Raw genomic sequence first — 21,150 nt, forward strand, 5'->3', positions numbered from 1 at the left:
CCTTGCCAGGCAAGCTAATGCCCTTGATAGCCCAAGTCAATGGGTAGTGGATTACACACCCCATAGTAAAAGAGAACCTGGCACGAACCCCGGGAAAGCGTGTGACAGAGGCACACGTGTGAGGGCTGGCGGAGGCCAGGGGTGCCGGCTGTGCGGGAGTGAGCCCTGGACTGCACAGCCTGAATCTGCCTGGGGCTCTCCGCCATCCCAGGTGCTTCCCTGTCCTGTGCGCTTCCATCCTTAAAGAGATGACGGCTTCTGTGAAGTGCGGGGCTGAGATTCTCCCAGGAGCCCCGGGCTGCAGTCACCCAGCCCCGCTTTAGCATGCTCGGGCGGGGCTGAGAATACAGGCTCACGGTCCCCAGGGGCTGCCGGGACCCCACAGAGAGCCCTGATGTGCGTTATGGACCCTGCTCTGGAACTTCAGGGCCTGAGTTTAAATTCCTGTTTCCTCATCTGCCAAAGATACCCACCTCCCCAGCTGTTGTGCAGCTGGACTGAGCTACAATGCTGGTTACTGTGTCGTGGCCCATCCAAATACCCTCAGGAGGAGTGTCAAAGCACCACACAGTTATTGTTAAAATGGGGCGGGGGGGGGGGGGAGATAAACCTAGTTTCCAGCACCATCAAGTAGTAAGAGGGAGGCCAGAGGATTGCCACTGGTCACCATCGGTCCTGCCTTTGGGCCATCATCATCTTCAGGCACGCGTGAGCTTCGGACAGAGCCTGGTTGGGCCTGAGGGACTGTAACTGCCAGGGAGCCATGAACTCCCTGGTTTCCGTTTTTCCTCCTGAATAACAAGTGCAAGTCATGGCTCTTACATAAACCGCATGCGTGTGGAAGGGACGCCCCCAGGTATTCAAGAGCTTTGAAACCTCTCTTGCTTGCGACTTGCCCATCAGGAAAGCTTCAAGCCTTTCTTCCAGAAGCTTCCACCACAATGAACAAGCACTACCTTCCTTCCGCACCCCTAGTCCCATCGCTGATTGTCCTGGAAATGGGAGAAGAAGCCCTCCAGTTATTTTTCAGTTACATCGAAGAGCAAGACCCACTTGGTGCAGCCAAAGCTTTCGGGTTTTAGTGTTTTCCTTGCCCGGGCCTGAGGACGGCCTCAGAAAGGACCGTGAAGTGATGGCGTGGGGGTGGCTCGGTGCGAGAGGAAGACAGGGAGTGGCATCAGATTTGGGATTCGTTCGAGTTTCCACCCTTGGGACAGTTACCTAACTTTGTACTTCAGTTTCCCCATCTGTTACCTGGGGATCGTCTTCTCAGAAGATTGTTGGGAGGAGGAGATGACATGTCAGGTGTGTGTGAGCCCCTCCTTCAGTGTGCACGCGGCACTTACCATGGGGTAAAGCTTCAGTCTCATGGGTGAGCACCAACCAGGTCCCTGCAGCTCCACCTCATACAGCTGACCTTCTCTGCATTGTCGGTTCGCCTGGGACACAGAGAGCAAGAAGCCCTCCCGCACAGAGTGCTGGAGGAATCGGTGAGAGTGGTGGGTCTGGCACCCAGCAGTGGTTCCCTGGTCTTCGTCACCATTTTTAGGACCACTTGGCAGTGGCTGTGACCCCTGAGTCAAGTCCACTCTGCCACCAGAGAACTGTGTTTCCCTCCAGATGCCATCTGTGATGCCAATGTGAAGCCTTGGCCTCCCCAAATGCCAGATTCTAGCTGTTTCCAAAGCAGTGTTTCTCAAACTCAAATGTGCACACCCCTTGTTACCGGCCCAAAGTCCTGTGCCCACACTGCAAAAGGCCAGTGTTCCAAACAGCAGAGTTGGAGTAAGGAAAGTTGTGTTGATTGAGAAGGTGCCTAGTCAACCAGATGGTTCTTCAAATCCGTCTTCCAAGAGCCCAGAATTCAGGTATCTTTTATGTCAACAGAAGGGAGAATGGAAGGGACAAGAGATGATTGATCACCAAAGGCATCTGGCCACCAACAGGGATCCAAGGAAGAGTGTGAAATCTCGAAATCTATTTGTTCCGGGTTACCATCCCTGTACACATTTCCTCACCTCCCTGGGGAGAGGCACCCCCTGGCAAGAGGCTGTTTCTCCAAAAAAATGTAGCCCCAAGAAGAATTCCTCTAATAATGAGCACATTTGTAGCAGGAGCTGGTAGCCTGAAGGCCATGGGAGAAATGCAGGCTGGACCAGAGGTAGAGTCCGAGAAAGCGAACATGTCAGTCTGTCACACCATCCCCGGGGGCCGTTTAAGAAACAGGTCCTGCCTCAGAGGTCTGCATGGGCTCCAAGACTGCCCTCCCAGCAAGCGCCCGGGCCCCACTTGAGCAGCCGCGTTCTAATGACTCTGCCCGTTGTTCCAGCAGCTGCCAGTAGGGGGCGCTGAGCCAGTGAAACAGCCTCAGGCCCCTCAATGACAGCTGTAAGAATCAACAAACAAATTCCTAAAAACCCAAGCTGTTTGCCATATGTAGAGAATGCCAGCCATCTCTACTGGTATACTCATCAGCACATTTATAAATAGCGTGGATTAACAAACCTCAAAGGTTCTTAGTAAACCCTGTCATCACATTGAACAGAGATACGCTGACCTTAGGCCATATGCTCAGGATTTCAGACTCCTCCTGAGGAGGTGAGTGTACTCCCCGCAGAGCCCACCTGCCTGTACCAATGTCCACAGTCAGTGCTGCCTCACACTCAGCTCCATTTCCTTTCGTTTGCCTAGAGACCTTGTGTGGATATTTCTGTCTACTTTGTGGGATACAGTTTCCAACAACCTTCCCTTACCCCTATCATAAAATATCGCATCTTTGCTTATTCAAAGCTGGACTCCAAACATGATGGAGCATAAGATGAGTTAGTAGTTGACCACCTATCAGAAACAACACCACTGACAAACATTTTCATCAATGATCCATTCCAAGGAGGCCAAGTGACCTGGAAAGACACAGCATGTGTTGGAGCAAAGGGAAACCTCCCAGGCACCACATGTTTTCATTAGTGCTGAGCTAATCCTCATTAGACCACAGCAGGACCTGGGCAGGTCCTGTGGCGATGGTGTGCTTGCCCGAGGGCACCCGCCCCCAGAGGGGACCTCTAGTCCTGCTCACTCTCCCTGTTATCCTTGGATGTGCTCAAAACACACCAGCCCAGGCTGTTCAGTTGATACCAGATGGAGTTCACTTTGGGGGAAAATGTCTAGAAAATCAAGGTGGAGACATCGACCAAGGGCAGGCCTGGCAGGTGCAGCGAGGTGTGCGTTATTGACTCGCAGTAGCCTGCGTCCATTGTCTGCTGATGTTTACGTGTGACCGGCCCTGCCAGTCAGGTGCAAAGGCATTCCATAAGTCAGCATGCTGCTAGACTGATCTCATTGTCCCTCTCTGGGCCACAGGCTGGGCATGTTGTGTCCCCAACCCCCACCTCTGTCATCCAGCCTCAGCCATCAAGGTACAGGAGAGACAGGTGACAGCCACGCACAGACAGACCCCAGAGTCTTTTCCCGACTACAGGGCCTACGCTCCCTTGAGCCCCTTACCAAACAGATGGATGAGCTTCGTTTTCAATGTCCAATTGAAACTGTGCCCATAGTGCTTGCTCTCACTTCACTGGGCCAAAGGTGATAGGCTGTCTCCCAGCACGATGCCAACGGGGCTAACACCTGAAACCCAGCTCACCACCCTGTGACGGCGAAAGGCAGCCTCCAGATCGGTCTTGTCCACGGGGAGCACATACCTCCAACCGCACCTCCCCGATGGACCACTGACTCTGAGGTCAGGTGAGAAGGCTAAATTAATTTAATTGCATCTAAATTATGAGCTTTATCATGAGTTTGGGGGTCAGGAAAGCTGTTTATCCTCCAGAAAGGCAACGAAATGTCTCTGTGAGCTCTGAGCAGAGCAGAGGCTGCTCTCAGGGCAGGGCAGGCCCCGGAGGCTGAGGAGAGAAAGGAAGAAGAGCCACTCTTCCAGCGGGGATCATGAGCACGCCTCCTCCAGCCTCCCAGGTCCCAGGGCCCACTTCCCAGCTTCCTGCCCATCACCCACCAGCAATTACAGAAGAAAGGGCAAGGCCCTGGGGACACTGGTGTAGGGGCTGGGACATCAGGAGCCCCCTCTGTTCTGAGCAAGTACCCTTTGGGTCTCTGTTGATTCTGAGGTTAGCCCATGCTGGGCTGTTGCCTTGGTACCCCGATACCTCTCAGCACCCCTCGCTCTCTTGGTGGAAGAACTAAGAAGCCATCCCAATGACAGCAGTTGAGAACACAGACGGAAGGAAGTGGAACCACAGAGCTCATCATGCCCTGAGAGGAAAAAACTCTGGCCCCTCCGTTGTGCTGGTGACCTGGGTGGCACCCACACCCACGTCTGAGGCAACACTGCAGGTGACAGAGACCAGACAAAGAGCCAGAGGCCAGGAGCTCCCAATAAGTGAAGTCCCTGGGCTCTGGAAGTGGCAAATCCCCAGAGAGCGGATGCCTAACTCAACAAGAGGGCTGTTTTAAACAACGTGGAAAGCTGCTCTGAGTGAGAGCTGAAGGACTGCAGGATGGCACCAGGAGCACACACCCTCGCCTTGCAAGCCTCCCCAGGGTGAGCCCTGTCCAGGGTGTGCCCTGTCCAGGGTGTGAAGAGGGCGTGAGCCTTCACACCTCACAGTGCTTCCTTTAAAACCCACCTGTTTGCCCCTTGGGTGGCAAATCGCATTTCTCATATACCTGTGACAGTTTAACTTCCTGTCCAACCCAGCAACTGGCTGGCCTGAGCCCTGGACACCTAACAGAAATGCAGAACTGCAGCCGGAGCCAGTCTTCAGCTTCCCTCCCAAACCGCCACCCTCTTTTATTCGTAGAGTTTCTATTTGTTCGCAAAGGTGTGAGGATCAAAAGTGTCTGACCCTGCTCTCTCCTTAGGACTGCTCTTCCGACTGGACACAGATGTATGGGTAATTCAGCAGGACTTCTCTTGCCCACTTGGCTGTGGTCACTGTCACCTGGGTGTCCCAGGCTATGTGTGCAGGTGGCTTTAGAGATACCACTCACCGAGCAGGTGGCTGTGCTTCTCCTAAGAAGCTTCTGTTAAAGAAAACACCCCTGTTTCTCACGGAGCCTAGCTGACCAGGGTCCAGGCATCGGTGCTGTTCGTCCTGGCTGGGCCGCTAAGAGGGCCAACATGCATTGATTTTAGGGAGGACACTCACTTGGCCTCACTCGGACAAGCAAACCCACACTCTCCAGCGCCTTCAGAACTGTCAGCGACAAAGCAAGGCAGGAGGACACTTATTTGAAACATGATCATTTTTATTAGCTGCAAAACTCAAGTCTGGCCTAAAGGAAGGTTGACTATCAGGATGTCATCTTTTCTGTGGTAGAACATTTTTGTTTGTTTGTTTTAACTAAACAACTTAGTGATTTGTCTGATCACAAAATCAGCTTCATATTACTCCTGCTAAGTGCCACTTTTTTACATAGAACGGGAGTTTTACAAATCACAGTTTTGAGAGAAGACCAAGCTCATGCCTACTCTTTAACAGTTTGGTCACAACTATTTAAAAATGTATTATGCAAAAAATACTGAAGAAAAATACACCAAAATGTCAACTTTAGACAGAGGCTGTAGGTGATTCTTTTACTTCTTTCTTGCGTTTTGATTTTTTTCTAGATTTTTATAATAAGCAAGTATTACTTGGATAACTTGGACAGCAGGTGTTGGGTGGGCCTCTCCAGCCCTTTATAACCTGGGCCTGTGAGCCAGTAGCTCTGTGGCCGCACCTGGTGTTTCCGTGCTGGCGGTGGGGCTTCTGCAGGTCCCTCTGGGGAGCCCACAGCGACTGTTCTCCTTGCAGGTGCGGGAGCCACCGTGGGGGTGTCTGCCCACTTCCCCAGCACCGTGGGCAGCAGCACCCTCTCTCCTTTCCATCGCGCCCATAAAGGTAGGCAGTGTGCCCAGGTACTGGTCTTCTGGAGCTAACCACCTGGACGTAAGTGGGGGGAGTGGGTGGCTGGAGAGGAAGAGAGGAAATAATTATTAGAAATGACCACGAAGCTCCTCTCCACTTCAGATCACCTTCCTCCTGTGATTTAATCACACTCACCGCCCCCAGCTGCTAGAAATTAGAAATATCTCTGGGAAGAGGGGAGCGGCTCACTCCATGGGGGTTGGCAATGCTGCTCAGGATGAGTGTGGCGAGGGTGGAGAGGAGCCAGCTTCCTGGGCTGCGGTGGCCCTGATGTCAACAGCAATTCTGTTGCAGGCTTTCATCTGAACCTGCTGATCTCAACACTTGAATATCTGTTTCCAGTAACTACATGTCACTCCCCAGTCCCTTTGGGGTGGAAGGATGGGGGAGGACCCCAAGGTCAACAGTTTCTCTCAGAGCAAGACCTCACACTGGCTCCTCATCCCCTCTTGTACTGTCACAATGCCATCTGTGGTTTAAGCATATTTATGGCCCGGTCCTCAGTGAGGCAGGGCTGCCTTCAGATTCCCACAGTGCACTCGGCACACATGGCGGCTCCCCAGAGCAGTCGAACCAAGGGCAAGCACCCCCAGGAACAACTGAACAAGTACAAGCCATGGCACTGCGGGATGGCCAGAGAAACTTGTGGGGTTGGCTTCTCAGACTAAGCAAGCATTTCGGATTCTGAAGGTCCCCAGGAAGTGTCCCGGTAGCAGGGCCATTGTTCAAAGGGGCGTGGTCTTAAGGAGAAAGGGCCCTGCCTGGTGGATGGGTTCCTGTAGGGACGCTTGAGTCCTGAGGCATTGCCTTCTCTCCTCAACTTCAGCAGAGCTCTCAGGCCAAGGACACCTGGCTGCGGCTCTGATCATTGCCATGTCCACCATCTTTATCATGGCCATCGCCATTGTCCTCATCATCATGTTCTACATCATGAAGACGAAGCCTTCTTCCCCAGGTGACTGTTCCCCAATGCCTGCCTCTTAGCCCCTCTCCCTTGAACAGCTCCATCACCTTACCAGTCGAGCCCAGCTGCTCACACCCTTCTCTTTCTCTGACTAGCCTGCTGCAGCAGCCACTCAGTGAAGAGTGTGGAAGCCCAAGTGAGCCAGGAAGGAGAGAAGAAAGAGGCCCAAGGTCTGCAGAGCCCCCACAAGCATGGGTGTCTGTCTTCAGGGTGGAGATTGTCTGACCCTCTTGCCACTACCCCGGCAGCCTGGCCTTCTAACTGGCTATGCTCTTGTGCCACTTAGCACAGGGGTCCTAGGAAGGGGTGTCAGTGCAGCCACGTGGTGCTTAATCCTCAGGGCATTGTGATTTAGTCACCAAGTAGGTCTGCTAAAGAGGGAGTGAGCAGCGGAAGGACAAGCTCAGAGCTGGAGCCGACACTAACTCCTCCCTCCCCCAATCTTTCTATTTACCCACAGACAGTGTGGTGATTTTCTCTGAAAAGGACGAATTTGAGAAACTGACAGCAGCTCCAGCAAAGACTGCCAAGAGGTATGTCGAACCAAAGCAGCCCCCAGTTCCAGGCTGAAGTGAGGAGTCCTTGGGGGTCCTGAGTAGGAAGGGCAGCTGGCCACGCCGGGTGAGAAGTGCTCTGAGAAACCCGGCAGCTGGCTGGAGGTTGTGCTGGGGACAGCTCCAGAGAGAGCAGCCCGCGGCCAGCCAGCAAGGCAGTCCTAGTCAGCCCAGGGCCTCGGCCTCACTGTGGGGCTGCAGCAGGGCCAGGTGGTATTAGGGGCCGGTGGTGAACACCTGCCATCCTCCAGGGCCAGATGCCCCACGCCTCTCTCTGCAACATGCACCTGCCTCGTGCAGACCCACAGCTGCTGCGTGCCCCTTCCTCTCCAGCAGCCTGGTTAATGTGACTGCTGCTGGCCGTGCGCACGCTGACAGCACAGTGCTGACACCAGGACGATGTCCCCACGATACTGCAGCAGTGGTGATGGAGACGGCTACCAAAACCTGGTGCTGGTTACCGCCAGGGTGCATGTGCTACCTTCATAAGCCCTGTGAGCAAGGTGCTAACATTGTGCACTGTAGGAAGCTGTCGTGGGCCTACAGTCACACACCTAGGGAGTGGCAGGGCAGGGGGCCAAGTCCAGGCCATCTGGCTGCAGTGTGTGTTCCACAGGCGCTAACACTTAGTGAAATAAGGCCCCTTAAGGAAGAGATTGGACGCATGAAGTCTTTACCAGATTTACCACACACACATTGGGATGTGGAATCAGCCCCAGCTTTAACATCGAGGGTGAAGGGAAGTGAACTTTTTTTTTAAATCCTCACCCAAGGACAAATTCCCATTGAGTAGAGAGAGAGAAACATTGATCAGTTGCCTCCAACATGCACCCTGACCAGGGATTGAACCTGCAACCAGGTACGTGCCCTGACTGGGAACCGAACCCATGACTTTTCCACGTATGGGATGACACTCCAGCCATCTGAGTCACCTGGCCAGGTCATTTGGACTTAGTCCTGCTTAGATTCCAAAAATCCATCCCACGGTAATAGTCCACCCAGGGCTGTCCCAGGCCCATCCACACAAACACCCGTGTGGCAGGTGCGGGCAGAGGCCGTGCGGAGTCACCAAGCGGGCTGAGGAGGGGCAGGGGCTCTGTCCGCTTCCCTGACCCCTGGCGAGGGAGCTTTCCAGGGGACTTGAACCTGGCAGAGCCCTGCTTTTTAGGAAGGATAATGAATCAAGATGTGTGCATGGAGCTTTGCCGTTTATAAAGCACTACCCAACGTGTTATCTCATTTAGAAAACCCAACATCCTGACACAAGGGTAGGAAGCAAACTTAGATCATAAAACCTTTGCACACTGGGAAAGAAAAGCAATTGCGTGGGCTCAACTTGGCAGGCCTGTAGGAAATGGTTATTTCTGATAAGCGCCTCTGTTGCCAATGGTCATTTTTCAAAACCTCACAAATGTTTGGTCTGAGCAACTTTGTGCACATCTGGCAAAGGTATGCCAGGTCCAAGCTGCTGTCACCAGCAGGGACCCCAGGCTGGCAGCTGTGTGGCGGGGACTGGGCTGGCAGTGTGCCTCTTGCAGGCAAGTCGCTCCTCCAGCCTTCCTCTGTCTAATCCCATGTGGTGTCAGCCACTCTCCATCTTCCTTCCAGCCTGTTCTCATTCCTAAGAGGAGAGGGCTGGGGGGCGGGGGGGGGAGGTAGAACACTCAAAAGGGCGGGACACATTCTATGACTTAAGTTTCCTCTAAAGCTAAGGAAATATTTTGGGACCCTACTTGTTTCATACACAAATGTTAAATAAAAATTAACACTCAACAATTTTTTAAAAGACGAGGCACTGAGCTTTCAACCCCTCCGCCTTCTCTCGGGTCTTGGGGAAAGGGCCTGAGGCCACTCATGGTCTGGGGAGAGTGGTGCCTTCCCACCTGGCCTGCACACAGTGGGCCCGCAGCAGGCCAGCCAACGCCCCAGGGGCAGGAGCCTGGTGGGTGCCTCTCACCATTTCTCCTTCCTTTGTACCATTCTGTCCCCACGGTTATGTTGAGTGCGGGCTTCTTCCTGCAATCCAGTTATTAGCAAATATAATTCTTTAGCCAAACCACAGGAAACAAGCAGGATATCTATTTAAAAAGAATGTTGTTTTCATATATTTGGAATGATTTTGAGAGTTTGAGCTTCAACCCACATGTGCTTAGGGGTGCGGGCTGGGCAGTGAGCAGCGGTGTGACTGAGCCACCTGCCTCCCTGCAAGATTTCCCAGACCCCTCCCTGGGCTGCTGTGGTGTTCACCCCATGGGCACACCTCTCAGCCAGGGGCTCCCCGGGCTCAGGCTCTGTGTCTGTGCATGGGCTTTGTGTTTGGTTATCCCAGAGAGCTGGCACAAAGTCTGTGCCCGCCACATCACCTTGTTTGCTACATGAAGACACAAGGTGGAACTCTGTGCTTCTCTGGGTGAAATACAGAAAGCCATAGCGTATTCAAGAACCCTTTCCCAAACTGGGTGGGGGGGAGGGCTGAGCTGGTGCCATCCCTACCTCACTGGCCCCTGCGAGTCCTCCTCACCCAGTGCCTGTGGGCCACCCTGCATCCACCCTCCTTGTCGGGATGGAATGGAGAGCAGGCTGTGGCTTCTCATCTCGTGCCCACGAGCTGCTGAGTAAAAGCTTAAGAACCTCGTCCCTGCCCTGATTGGTTTGGCTCAGTGGATAGAGCGTCGGCCTGCAGACTGAAGGGTCCCGGGTTCTATTCCAGTCAGGGGCATGTACCTTGGTTGCGGGCACATCCCCAGTGGGGGGTGTGCAGGAGGCAGCTGATCCGTGTTTCTCTCTCATCGATGTTTCTAACTCTCTATCCCTCTCCCTTCCTCTCCTCTCTGTAAAAATCAATTAAAAAAGTTTTTTTTTTAAAACAAAAAAAAAAAAAACCTCATCCCTGCTCTGCCCACCCCTGGAAGGATGCGTCCGGGCGGCACCTTCCCAGGCAGCGCCAGTGAGACCCCTTCTTGTTTCCACAGTGAGAACGACGCCTCATCTGAGAACGAGCAGCTGCTGAGTCGGAGCATGGACAGTGACGAGGAGCCCGCCACCGACAAGCAGGGCTCCCCGGAGCTGTGCCTGCTGTCGCTGGTCCACCTGGCCAGGGAGAAGGCCGCCACCACCCCCAAGTCAGCCGGGGTGAGGCTAGCAGCCCGGGGCACACCTGGCGATTCCCTTCCCAACCAGTCTGCCGTGGGGCGTGGCGGTACTCCCACCGCCCAAGTTAGCCAGCGCAGATGGAGTGACAGATTTAAAGCAAAATATTATAAAAACAGAAAACTTATTTCTCTTATGTGGCTTCATAGAAGAAAATAAATAAGCAAAGACAGAACGTTAAAATTGCTTGGAATGCTATAGGACAGAAAAAACTCTGTAAAGTACTGCCCTATATCCAACCACACATGTAATAGTTAAATATAACTATTTATAATATAGCTATGTGAATACAGAGTTATTTACTATATGAATGCATAGCTATATACTGTATGAACAAAGAGCTGTGTACTATATGACCACATGGCCATATATCGACATAGCATGCCCATTTTCAGGTAAAAATGCTCCACATGGTTTATCACCTGAAGCAGGCCACCTTGAAAGGTGCTGTGGAGGGGTGTGGGGCTGCCTGACAGTCTAGCATCCGAGCCTCAGGGCAGCTGTGTTGCTAGGCAGTGCTGCTCTAGGTAAAAGTGTCCCTATTAAGAGACTGGATCGGGCCTGGGTTCTGACAGAGACACCACGGGCTGTCCAGTTCGGTGACCTCTGCAGTGGGGCCTGTCACTTGCTGAACCTGGAGGCCTAGGGAATGGTTACGGGGGGGCCTAGGGCCTTTCAAGCAGGGCTCGTTCTATACCTGCCCGTTATGGGCCTCATCTCTTGGCTGCCTGCTGGCAAGCTGCAGTCCCTGGGGTTTATCCTCCAAATAGACCAGTGCACATGTGGCCCCTGGTTGTCCTGTGAGTCTATGCCCAATGAGCCTAAGAAACCTGCCAGTGGGCAGGAACGGCGCTGGAGTCGGACAGCCCAGAGGAAGGCTCTCTCTCTGAATTATGGAGTTACTAATTAAGATGTTCATGTGAGGACTTGATCCAGCATTTCTAGCTGGACATCAGGGGATAGTGGCTATCTGCCAACACTGAGATGGAAGACTTGACTCATTGTTTTCTGCCATTCTCTCCTTTCTGAAAATTAACATTCTCTGAACTATTTTCATAGATTCAAAGTCGAAGGAAAAAGATACTGGATGTGTATGCCAACGTGTGTGGAGTTGTCGAAGGTGAGCATAGAAGGACTGTCCAGGGGGACACTCCCCCAGGTCTTGCTTCCCAACCGCGGTGGCGAGGAGGGGGCTCGGACAGGAATTCTGGTGCTCCGGGGAGGGGCTGAGAAAAGCCACCCGTCCGACTTGTCATGCTCCTCACCGGAAGCTCTGGCTGAACTAATTTCAGGTGGAGGGACATGGAATTTGATTCCAAGCTATGTTAACACATTCCCCCAGCATTTCCCATCGACCCTCCTTTCCCTTCAGGCCAAGGAGCCAGCATTCCCCAGTGCAGGGCCTCGCTGAGGGGCACATGCAGTCAGGACACCCCCGTGCCCCACGGGCGTCTCTCTTTGGCATTATCATCTTCAGAACCTTTGGTAACCATCACTTATCCCAAATGCGGTAGCCGTCCTTCCCACTCGTGGTGTGTGACGGTCTCCCCTCGTAAAGATGTCTCTTAAGCAAACTGAATCACACTGCCTTACTAACTGCAGTTTAGGGTGTGGGCAGGACTGAGCTTATATTTCTGATTATATTTCTATCTGAAACCAGAATCCACACTCCCAATTTCTGCCAAATGAAGTTTCTATGTTACCATCTTGGCTCCCAGGAGATAAAACTCTCGTCCCTGCGGTTAGGGGGTTTCCCCGGCTTCATCAGGCCACTTGGTCTGGTCTCACTGGCCCCCTCCATGGACTTTTCCATACGGCCCAGGCAGCAGGCGTGTAGCCTGGTACCCACTCATTTCTCCACTTGGGCCGAGCCCAGCACCCTGAACCCAGGGCAGGCTTACTGGCTGGGTGTTCTGTTGGTCAGAAATAACTCCTGAGGCTGAGCTCAGGGGGCCAAGCGCTTACTCAAAAGCTCTGTGTGCTGAAATGTGGCCTCTCTCCATCAAGTCATGCCCCAGGTCAGCCTGTCTGATCCAGCGTTTGTGGCTGGGAGCCGTCAGCTGCCCAGTGGAGGATGGTCTGAGATTTGCATTCTATCACCCAGGAGAGCCCTTCTCGGCTCCAACAAGGTCTTTATTTTAAGAGCCCAGACCCCAAGCACAGCGGTTTTTCAAATTAATTTTAGGAAAGAGGAGCTCCTCCCGTGAGAATGGGAGAAGGAAGGGCTTGGAGCCCTGTGCACTCGGCTACCCTCTCATGTGCCTACAGCAGCCACGGTGCCGCTGAGAACCGTAGACCAGCAGGGCCCAGTCTTGAGTGAACATTAGCCCCTCGGAGAGTCTTCCACTAGCTCCCTCTACACACCTGCCCCGAGGCCCTGATGTAATTAGTCTGGGGTGAGTCCCAGGCATCGGTGTCTTTTGTTGTGTTTTTAATTAAACTTTTCCTTTTGAGATCATCGTATTGGTAAGAGATAAGACAGAGAGGTCATGTGATACTCTACCCAGATTCTCCCAATGGTAACATCTTGCCAAGCCATCCCTAAAGTCACAATCGGGATATCGACATGGATGCACTGAAGATAGTCCACAAGGATATCTCTGCTTGCCCTTTTAATAGCCACACTCACTTCCTAGCTACCCCACCCCCTGGCAACCACTAATTTGTTCGTCATTTCTATAGTTTTGTAATTTCAAAATTGTTATATAAGTGGAATCATACACTACTGTAAACTCTTGGAAATGTCTTTTTTTATTAAGCATAATTCATTGGAGATTCATCCAGATTGGCGCATGTATCATAGTTTGTTTCTTTTTATTTCTAACTAGTATTCTGTTAAGGATGTACCACAATTTGTTTAATCACTCATTCATCCATTTAAGAACATCTTGGTTGTTTCCAGTTTGGGGCCATTACAAATAAAGCTGCTGTAAATACTCATGTAGAGGGTTTTATGTGAACATAAATCATTATTTCTCTGGGATAAATGCCCAGAATTGTTGGGTGGTATGGTAGATTAGTGTTTTTTAAAACTGCCAAATGACTTTCCAAAATGGCTGTACCATTTACATTCTTACTGGCAATGTGTGAGTGATCCAGTTTCTCCGCATCCTTGCCAGCATTTGGTGGTGTCACTATTTTTTTATTTCAGTCATTCTGGTATGTGTATTTGATATCTCATTGTGGTTTTTATTTGTATTTTCTTCATGTTTGAGCATCTTTTCATGGGCTTATTTGCCATCTGAAAAGTTTCTTCATGTCTTTTGCCCATCTTTCAGTTGAATTGTGTGATTTTTTTTTTTTCTTTTTTTTTTTTTTTTGCTGTTGAGTTTTGGGAGCTTTTCAATGTATTCTTGATACTAGCCCTTTGATGGATTTGTGATTTGCAAATATTTTCTCCACTTTGTATCTTGTCTTTTCATTCTCTTAATAGGATCTTTCACAGAGCAAAGTTTTAAATTTGTTAAGTCATGTTTATCTTTTTTTTTTATAGATTGCTTTTGGTATCAAAGTGATCTATAAAGGATCATTTTGCCTAGCTCTAGATCCCAATGATTTTTTTTCTATGACTTTTTTTTCTAAAAGTTTTATATTTTGCACATAAGTCCATGAGCAATTGGAGTTAATTTTCACATAATAGGAGACTTAGGTTGAGGTTTTGTTTTGTTTTTTCCTCTCCATGTTCACTTCCTCCTGCAACATTTGTTGAAAAGACTGTCTTTCCTCCATTGAATTGCTTTTGTACCTTTGTCAAAAATCAGCTTGGGCATACTTGTGTGAGTGTATTTTCTGGGTTCTCTGTCCTTTCGCATTGATCTGTGTGTCTATTCCTCTGCCAAAATCACATAATCTTGATACCCATATTTATATAAGTCTTGAGATCAGATAGACGGATTGTTCCCACTTTACTCTTCTTTCTTTATTGTTTTAGCTATTCTAGTTCTTTTGCCTTTTCATATAAATTTTAAAATAATTGTTCCCATATCTACAAAATATTTTGCTGGGATTTTGATAGGAATTGCAGCAAACCTGTATACCAAGGTTTGGGAAATTTAACATCTATACTATCTAAACCATGAAAATGGTATGTCTCTTCATTTACTTAGATTTTCTTTTATCTCTTTCACCAGCATTATATAGTTTTTAGAATACAAGTCCTGTTCCTATTTTGCTAGATTTATGCCTAAGTACTTCATTTATTTTTGAATGATTGTAAATGATATTTTACTTTAATTTTAGTGTCTGTTTTAATTGCTAGCATATAAAAATATAATTCATTTTGTGTGTCTATCTTACATTCTGCAGCCTTGCTGAAGTCGCTTATAAGGTTTAGGAGTTCTCTGGTAGATTCCTTGATAATCACCCAGATAATCACATCTGCAGATGGGGACAATTTGATTTCCTTTTTCCAGTCTATTGCCGGTTCCTGCCTCATTGCACTGGCTATAACTTCAGCACTATGTTGACTAAGAATGCGGAGAGCAGACATCCTTGCCTTGTTCCTGATCTTGAAGGGAAAGCACTCAGTTTTCACCATTAAGTATAACATTAGCCTTGGGTGTTTCCTGTTGGTTTGTTTGTTTGTAATTTACATTAATTTTGTGAATAGATTACATTATTTTTTAAATATTGAATCAGTCTTGCATCCCTGGAATAAAGCCCACTCTTATGAATATAATTCTTTTAATATATTGTTGAATTCTATTGGCTAATCTTTTGTTGAGGATTTTGCATCTACTAGTACATTCAGGAGGGATATTGGTCTGTAGTGTTCTTTTTTTTTGGTACTGGTTTTGGTATCAAGCTAACACTAGTTTCACAGAATAAGCGGGGAGTGTTTCCTCCTTTTCTATTGTCCAGATTTTATGTAGAATTGGTGTTAATTCTTTGAATTTTGGTAGAGTTCTCCAATGAAACAATGTGAGCCTATAAATTTTTCTTTGGGCATAATGATTTTTAAAACTACAAATTCTACTTCTTTAATCATGATAAGGCTGTTCAAATTATCTACTTTAAACTGGGTGAGTGGTGGTAGCTTATGCTTTTTGAGGAATTGTTCCATTTCATCTAAGTTGTCAAATTTATGTGTGTATTCCCTTATTATCTTTTTGACATCTTCAGGGTCTGTAGTGATATGCTCAATTGTTTGATATTGATAATTTGTGTCATATTTATTTATTTTTTATTTAAAAATCTTACTAGAGATTAGTCCATTTTGTTGATCTTTTCAAAGAACTGTCTGGCTCTTTTCAAGTTTAGCTCTATTGTTTTTCTTTTTTCAATTGCATTGATTCATGCTCTTTATTGTAGTTTTCTTTCTGTTTACTGTGGGTATATTTTGCTAATCTTTTTCTAGATGCTTGAGATGGGAGCTTAGATTATTGATTTGAGATGTTTCCTCTTTTGTAATATATTTATTTTATGTATTTTGTAACATATGTATTCCTCTCATATTGCTTTAGGTGTGTCCTACAAATTTTGATATGTTGAATTTTCATTTTAAATTATTTTAAAATTTTCCTTTCAGATTTCTGTTTTGACTCCTGGATTATTTAGAAGTGTTTGGTTAGTCCTGATAGCACACCAAATGCATTAACGGTGGTGCAAGACAGAGGCCAGGTGGATGGCGGAGCTCCCAGATTGCAGTGGGAGGTCAGCACTATGGGGTTATCCCCAGTGCCAGGGCTCTCCTCGAGGAGGGAGGCAGGGTGCAGAGCCGGACCTGGCTGCCAGTGACCCTTCCCAACCTGGGAAGCACCGATAGTTTTTGGTTCTGGAACCTCCCAGAAAGATGAGGACCCCTACATCTCTCCTCCCTCACCCCACATACAAGCCACTCTTCTTAGAACAGAAAGTCAAGGAAGCTGGCAGAAACCTAATAAAGGTCTCTGAAAACAGTGTTTCTGCATTTGAAAAATAAGCCATGCCTATAAATGCATTAACTCCATGGGGAAATAAATGTAATGAACCAAATTCAATCTCTGCTTAAAAAACAAAAACAAAAAAAGTGTGTTATTTAATTTCCAAAGGTGTGTCAAGATTTTCCTGTTATCTTTCTGTTGCTGACTTACAGTTTGAGTTCATTGTGAGAATACAGTCTGCATACAGTTTGTTCGTTTAAATTCTTTAGTTGAAGTATAAGGTCGGCACTGGAAAAGAATGTATATTCTGTTGTTATTGGTTGGCGTGTTCTGTAAATGTTGATTGGATCCTTTTGGTTAATGGTGTGGTTAGCTTCTATATTGTAATTATTCTACCAGTTACTGAGGAAGAGGGGTTGAAGTTTTCAACTATAATTGTGGATTTGTCTATTTATTCTTTTAGTTCTGCCATCTTTTATTTCACAACTTTGGGGCTCTGTTGTTTGATGCATACAAGTATAGGATTGCTCTGTCTTCTTTCTGAATAGACCCTTTTATCATTATATTATATCCCTCTAAGTCTCTGTTAATAATTTCTCTCATAATTTCCTCTGTTCTGAAGTCTACTTTATCTGCTGTGATAGCCACTCCTGCTTTTCTTTTATTAACGTTTACATGATATATCTTTTTCCATTATTTTACTTTCAACCTGTCCACAGTGTTTTACTAGCCATTATTTTACTAGCTTCAGTGACATATATAAACCTTACCTCCCTATGTCCTTTTTGTTTATAGTTGTCTTATATATTTCCTCTACATGTAGTTAGAACCACATCTGTTGCATCAACTTACAATAATAATTTAGAAAACTTAAAAAGAAAAAAAAAGCCTATTATATTTACTCAAATTATGCGTACTGTGTTTTTTTCTGATGTTCCAAGGTTTATTCTTTTATCATTTCCTTTTTGTTTAGAGACTTCATTTAGTTGTTCTTTTAGGGTAGCTTTGGTAGTGACAGATTCCTTTCGTTTTTCTTTATCTTGAGAATGTCTTGATGTTGCCTTCATTCTTAAAGGATATTTTCACTGGGTATAGGATACTGGGTTGACAGCTCTTTTCTTTCATTACTGGAAAACACTGCCACTTCCCTCTGCTTCCAGATTTCTGTTCAGAAACCCACTGTCATTCTAATTGCTTTTTCCCTATTGGTAACGTGTGGTTTTTCTCTGGCTGCATTTAAGACTTTCTTGTCTTTAGTTTTCAGAAGTCTATTTATGATGTGTCTGGATATGACTTCCCTTGAGTTTTTCCTGTTCAGAGTTTTCTCAGATTTTTTAATCTGTAGGCTTTTGTTTCTTTCCAAGTTTGGAAACTTTTCAGCCATTTTTTTTTTTTTAAGCTCCACTTTCTTTCTCCTCACCTAGGACTCCATGAAACAAATGTGAGGCTTTTTGTCACAGTGTCACAGGTCCCTAGGGCTCTGTGTCTTTCAGTTTATTTTATCTCTGTTGTTCAGATTCAGTAATTTCCATTCTATTATCCAGTTCACTAGCTCTTTCCTCTGTCTTTATTCTGCCATTGAACATATCTAATGAGTTTTCTATCTTTTGCTTTATATTTTCTATATTTTGCTTTCAATTTTTTAAATTTATTTCAAGTGTGTTTGAAATTACTTTTGAGGTATTTTTATCATGGCTTACTTAAAAACTTTGTCAGATAATTTTAACATCTTACGTCAGTGTTGGTATCTATTGGTTGTCTTTTTTTTTCTTCTCATTGATTTTGTGATGTTTCTGGTTCTTGGTATGATGAGTGAGTGTCTATTGAAACCTGGAGTTTTATGTCATGTTATGAGACTCTGGATCTGACTTAAGCCTTCCATTGTAGCTGGCTCCCGGTGATGCCTCTGTGGTAGGGGGTGGGGTGCCACTTTGTTACTGGCAGGTGCGGTGCAGGTAGATGTTCAAGTTCCCACTCAGCCTTATTTGACATCCAAGTGTTGGCTCCTTTTTACTGCTGGTGTGAGTGTGGGAATCTGTTTCTCAGTGGTCTCCACGGACACAATGGGAGTTGGGGGGCTTGACCAGCTGGTACTGAGAAAGTCCAGGCTCCCCACTTAGCCTTCCCTGACACCGCCAGGTGCAGGATTGTAGCCAGACTCCTCGATCAGCCTTTGCTGGCCTTGGTGGTGGTGGAGCCCCAGTTTTTCTGTGGTGCTTGGCTGCAATAAAGCATTGTTGTCTAAACGTTTCCTTCTCGCTAAGCTTCTGTTTTCCTCGTGCTTTAATTAGAGGAAAGGCTTTTGTTGGAGGTATTTTTGTTATTGTTGGAATTTGGATTGCTGAACTCTTCAGCTCCATGATTTGGATGATGAGGCAAAAGAAAACCCAAGGAACTCACCACTGAATCCTTGCTCCAGTCCCGAGGTCCTCAGCAGTCGTTTTTTTCTCCACTTTCTAGAATCCTTGTATGTTTGCTTTATACATAGTGCCAGGGGTTTAGCTCTACTTACCCAGAGAAATATTCCATCTTCCAGAAGTGGCAACACATCAACTTTTTTAAATGCTTCTAAGTGAATCTAATGTATAGCAAAGTCTGTGAACCACTGAGTTGGCTCAGATTTCTCAAACGCCAAGTCTGGTCTGTCTTTGAGAGCACATTTCACAAAGGTGACTCCTGTCCCCATAAAGGGACATGATACTATCCCTTTGACTTCCTTCCTGGCCCAGGTCCAAGTATGCAGGGTTACTCAACTAAGAGTAGCCTGTATGGAAGGCTTTGGTGACTGCTGAAAATGGTGTCGAGAGGATAAATGTCACGGTCAATATGGTTATGGTAGTTATTTTCTTAGGAGGAGAAAGGCCATTAATGAGACTGAGGTTTATGAAAAGACTTCTCATGTGGCTGCCGAAGTCCTGGGTACTGTTGGCCTTAAGCTATTTATTGTTAGTGGTTTTCTGTATCTGTGTTTTATTTTACATATTTTTTAAAAGGTTTAAAAATAAATGTAATGGTGTTGTCTTCTGTTGACTGCCATCTGCAGCATCTGACTGTGGCCCTTCCTCTCCACAGGCCTCAGCCCTACGGAGCTGCCATTTGATTGCCTTGAGAAGACCAGCCGAATGCTCAGCTCCACATATAACTCTGAGAAGGCTGTTGTGAAAACGTGGCGCCACCTTGCAGAGAGCTTTGGACTAAAGAGGGACGAGATTGGGGGCATGACAGATGGCATGCAGCTCTTTGATCGTATCAGCACAGCAGGTTACAGCATCCCAGAGCTGCTCACAAAACTGGTGCAGATAGAACGGCTGGATGCTGTGGAGTCCTTGTGTGCGGACATACTGGAGTGGGCTGGTGTCGTACCACCTGCCTCCCAGCTGCCCGCTACATCCTGAAGAGCATGCCTGTGGACCATTCTTCTTGGGATGCACCAAGGATCTAATGAGAGCTCAGGATCTAATGAGGACTCTAGAGCTGTGGGTGATGCCAACAGACGGCCAAGAATCAAGGGTATGTTACCAGGGTATGCCTTAGGCTGTTTCAAGGAACAAGAGGAAAAGAGGCCTTCTTCCACTCTAACTAAAGATAAAAGATTAAAGCTAGGATACTCCCAGCTACCCACCTGCAGCTCACCAGATAGAATAAATATTTATTCAGCTAGCCCACTCACCATGAACTTGTTTAAGGATATTGTTGAGTACTCAAGTGAGCCAAACAATGTGGGGATGACAGAGGTGAAGAATCTGGTCCCTGTTTAAGAAGTTTACAACCCAGGGAGAGACAGAGACATGTCCACAAGCCACTTTGCTAGAAGATATCAAACAATCTGAATGAGGGGATTCTAAGAAAATGTAATAAAAGTTCTGAGAGAGAGTGATGGCTTCCCACTGAGGTGGTGAAGGCAGCATCCTCATGAGGAAAGCAGCTCGGGAGTTTGGTAAAATGGCTACAAAATGCAGACACCCCACTGCATGTATTGTTTCTGGATCAATACAAGTGGTTTCATATGATAACTCTTCCTGTTTCTGAGGCCATCATATTCCTGCAGCCATCTGGTCACTAACGGGAGAACTTGCTCTGGAGCCTGCTTTATGTCACTGATAGGCAAGGCATGTGTCTGTCCAATCAAGGAGACCTGTGCAGTAGTCAATTTTATTTACTGCATGAGTTCTAGGCCTGGGGACCCAGTTGTTTTTTATTACATACTAGAGGCCCAGTGCACAAATTTATGCACTGGTGGGGTCTGGCTGGCCTTCCCAATGGGAGTTAATTGGGCCAGGCCAGCAGGTGGGAGAAACTATGGGTAGTTGGCCAGTCATCCCTGCCCCCTATTGGGGTGAGTGGGGCCAATCGGGGGCAGGGCCGGCTGAGGGGAGGGGCTGCGGGCAGTTGGCCGACCAGCCCCACCCCTGTGTTGGGGGCCAATCGGGGGCCAGGCCGGCCAGGGGGGCGGCTGATTGGGGCCCAGATCAGGCTGGTTGGCTGCCACAGTGCGCATCATAACTACCGGTCATTCTGGTCATTCTGGTCATTCTGCCATTCTGGTCTCTGGGCTTTTATATATAGATAGATAGATGAATTGCCTTCCAACTCTCATTTTCAGTCAGATTTGACCCTTTGGGGTCAGCGGTGCTCAAAGGACACAGCCATTTATATTATGTGTCAGGCTATTTTTGCTTCAAAGAAAAATGGGTGGT

The 21,150-nt window shown here is 47.7% G+C and overlaps 1 protein-coding gene across 1 annotated transcript in view; it reads left to right on the top strand.

Annotated features, from left to right (window-relative positions):
* Positions 1-19,848, top strand: part of EDAR (ectodysplasin A receptor) — a 32,303-nt gene extending 12,455 nt beyond the window's left edge. Inside the window, exons 5-11 of the mRNA XM_054721168.1 lie at positions 5,811-5,897; positions 6,754-6,879; positions 6,984-7,058; positions 7,349-7,421; positions 10,415-10,574; positions 11,652-11,712; positions 19,526-19,848. Coding sequence (XP_054577143.1) covers positions 5,811-5,897; positions 6,754-6,879; positions 6,984-7,058; positions 7,349-7,421; positions 10,415-10,574; positions 11,652-11,712; positions 19,526-19,848 — 905 coding nt within the window. The remainder of the gene's footprint in view (positions 1-5,810; positions 5,898-6,753; positions 6,880-6,983; positions 7,059-7,348; positions 7,422-10,414; positions 10,575-11,651; positions 11,713-19,525) is intronic.
* Positions 19,849-21,150: the final 1,302 nt, after the last annotated feature.

The sequence above is a fragment of the Eptesicus fuscus genome, chromosome 9 (genome assembly GCF_027574615.1).
Source record: "Eptesicus fuscus isolate TK198812 chromosome 9, DD_ASM_mEF_20220401, whole genome shotgun sequence".
NCBI classification, from domain to species: Eukaryota; Metazoa; Chordata; class Mammalia; order Chiroptera; family Vespertilionidae; genus Eptesicus; species Eptesicus fuscus.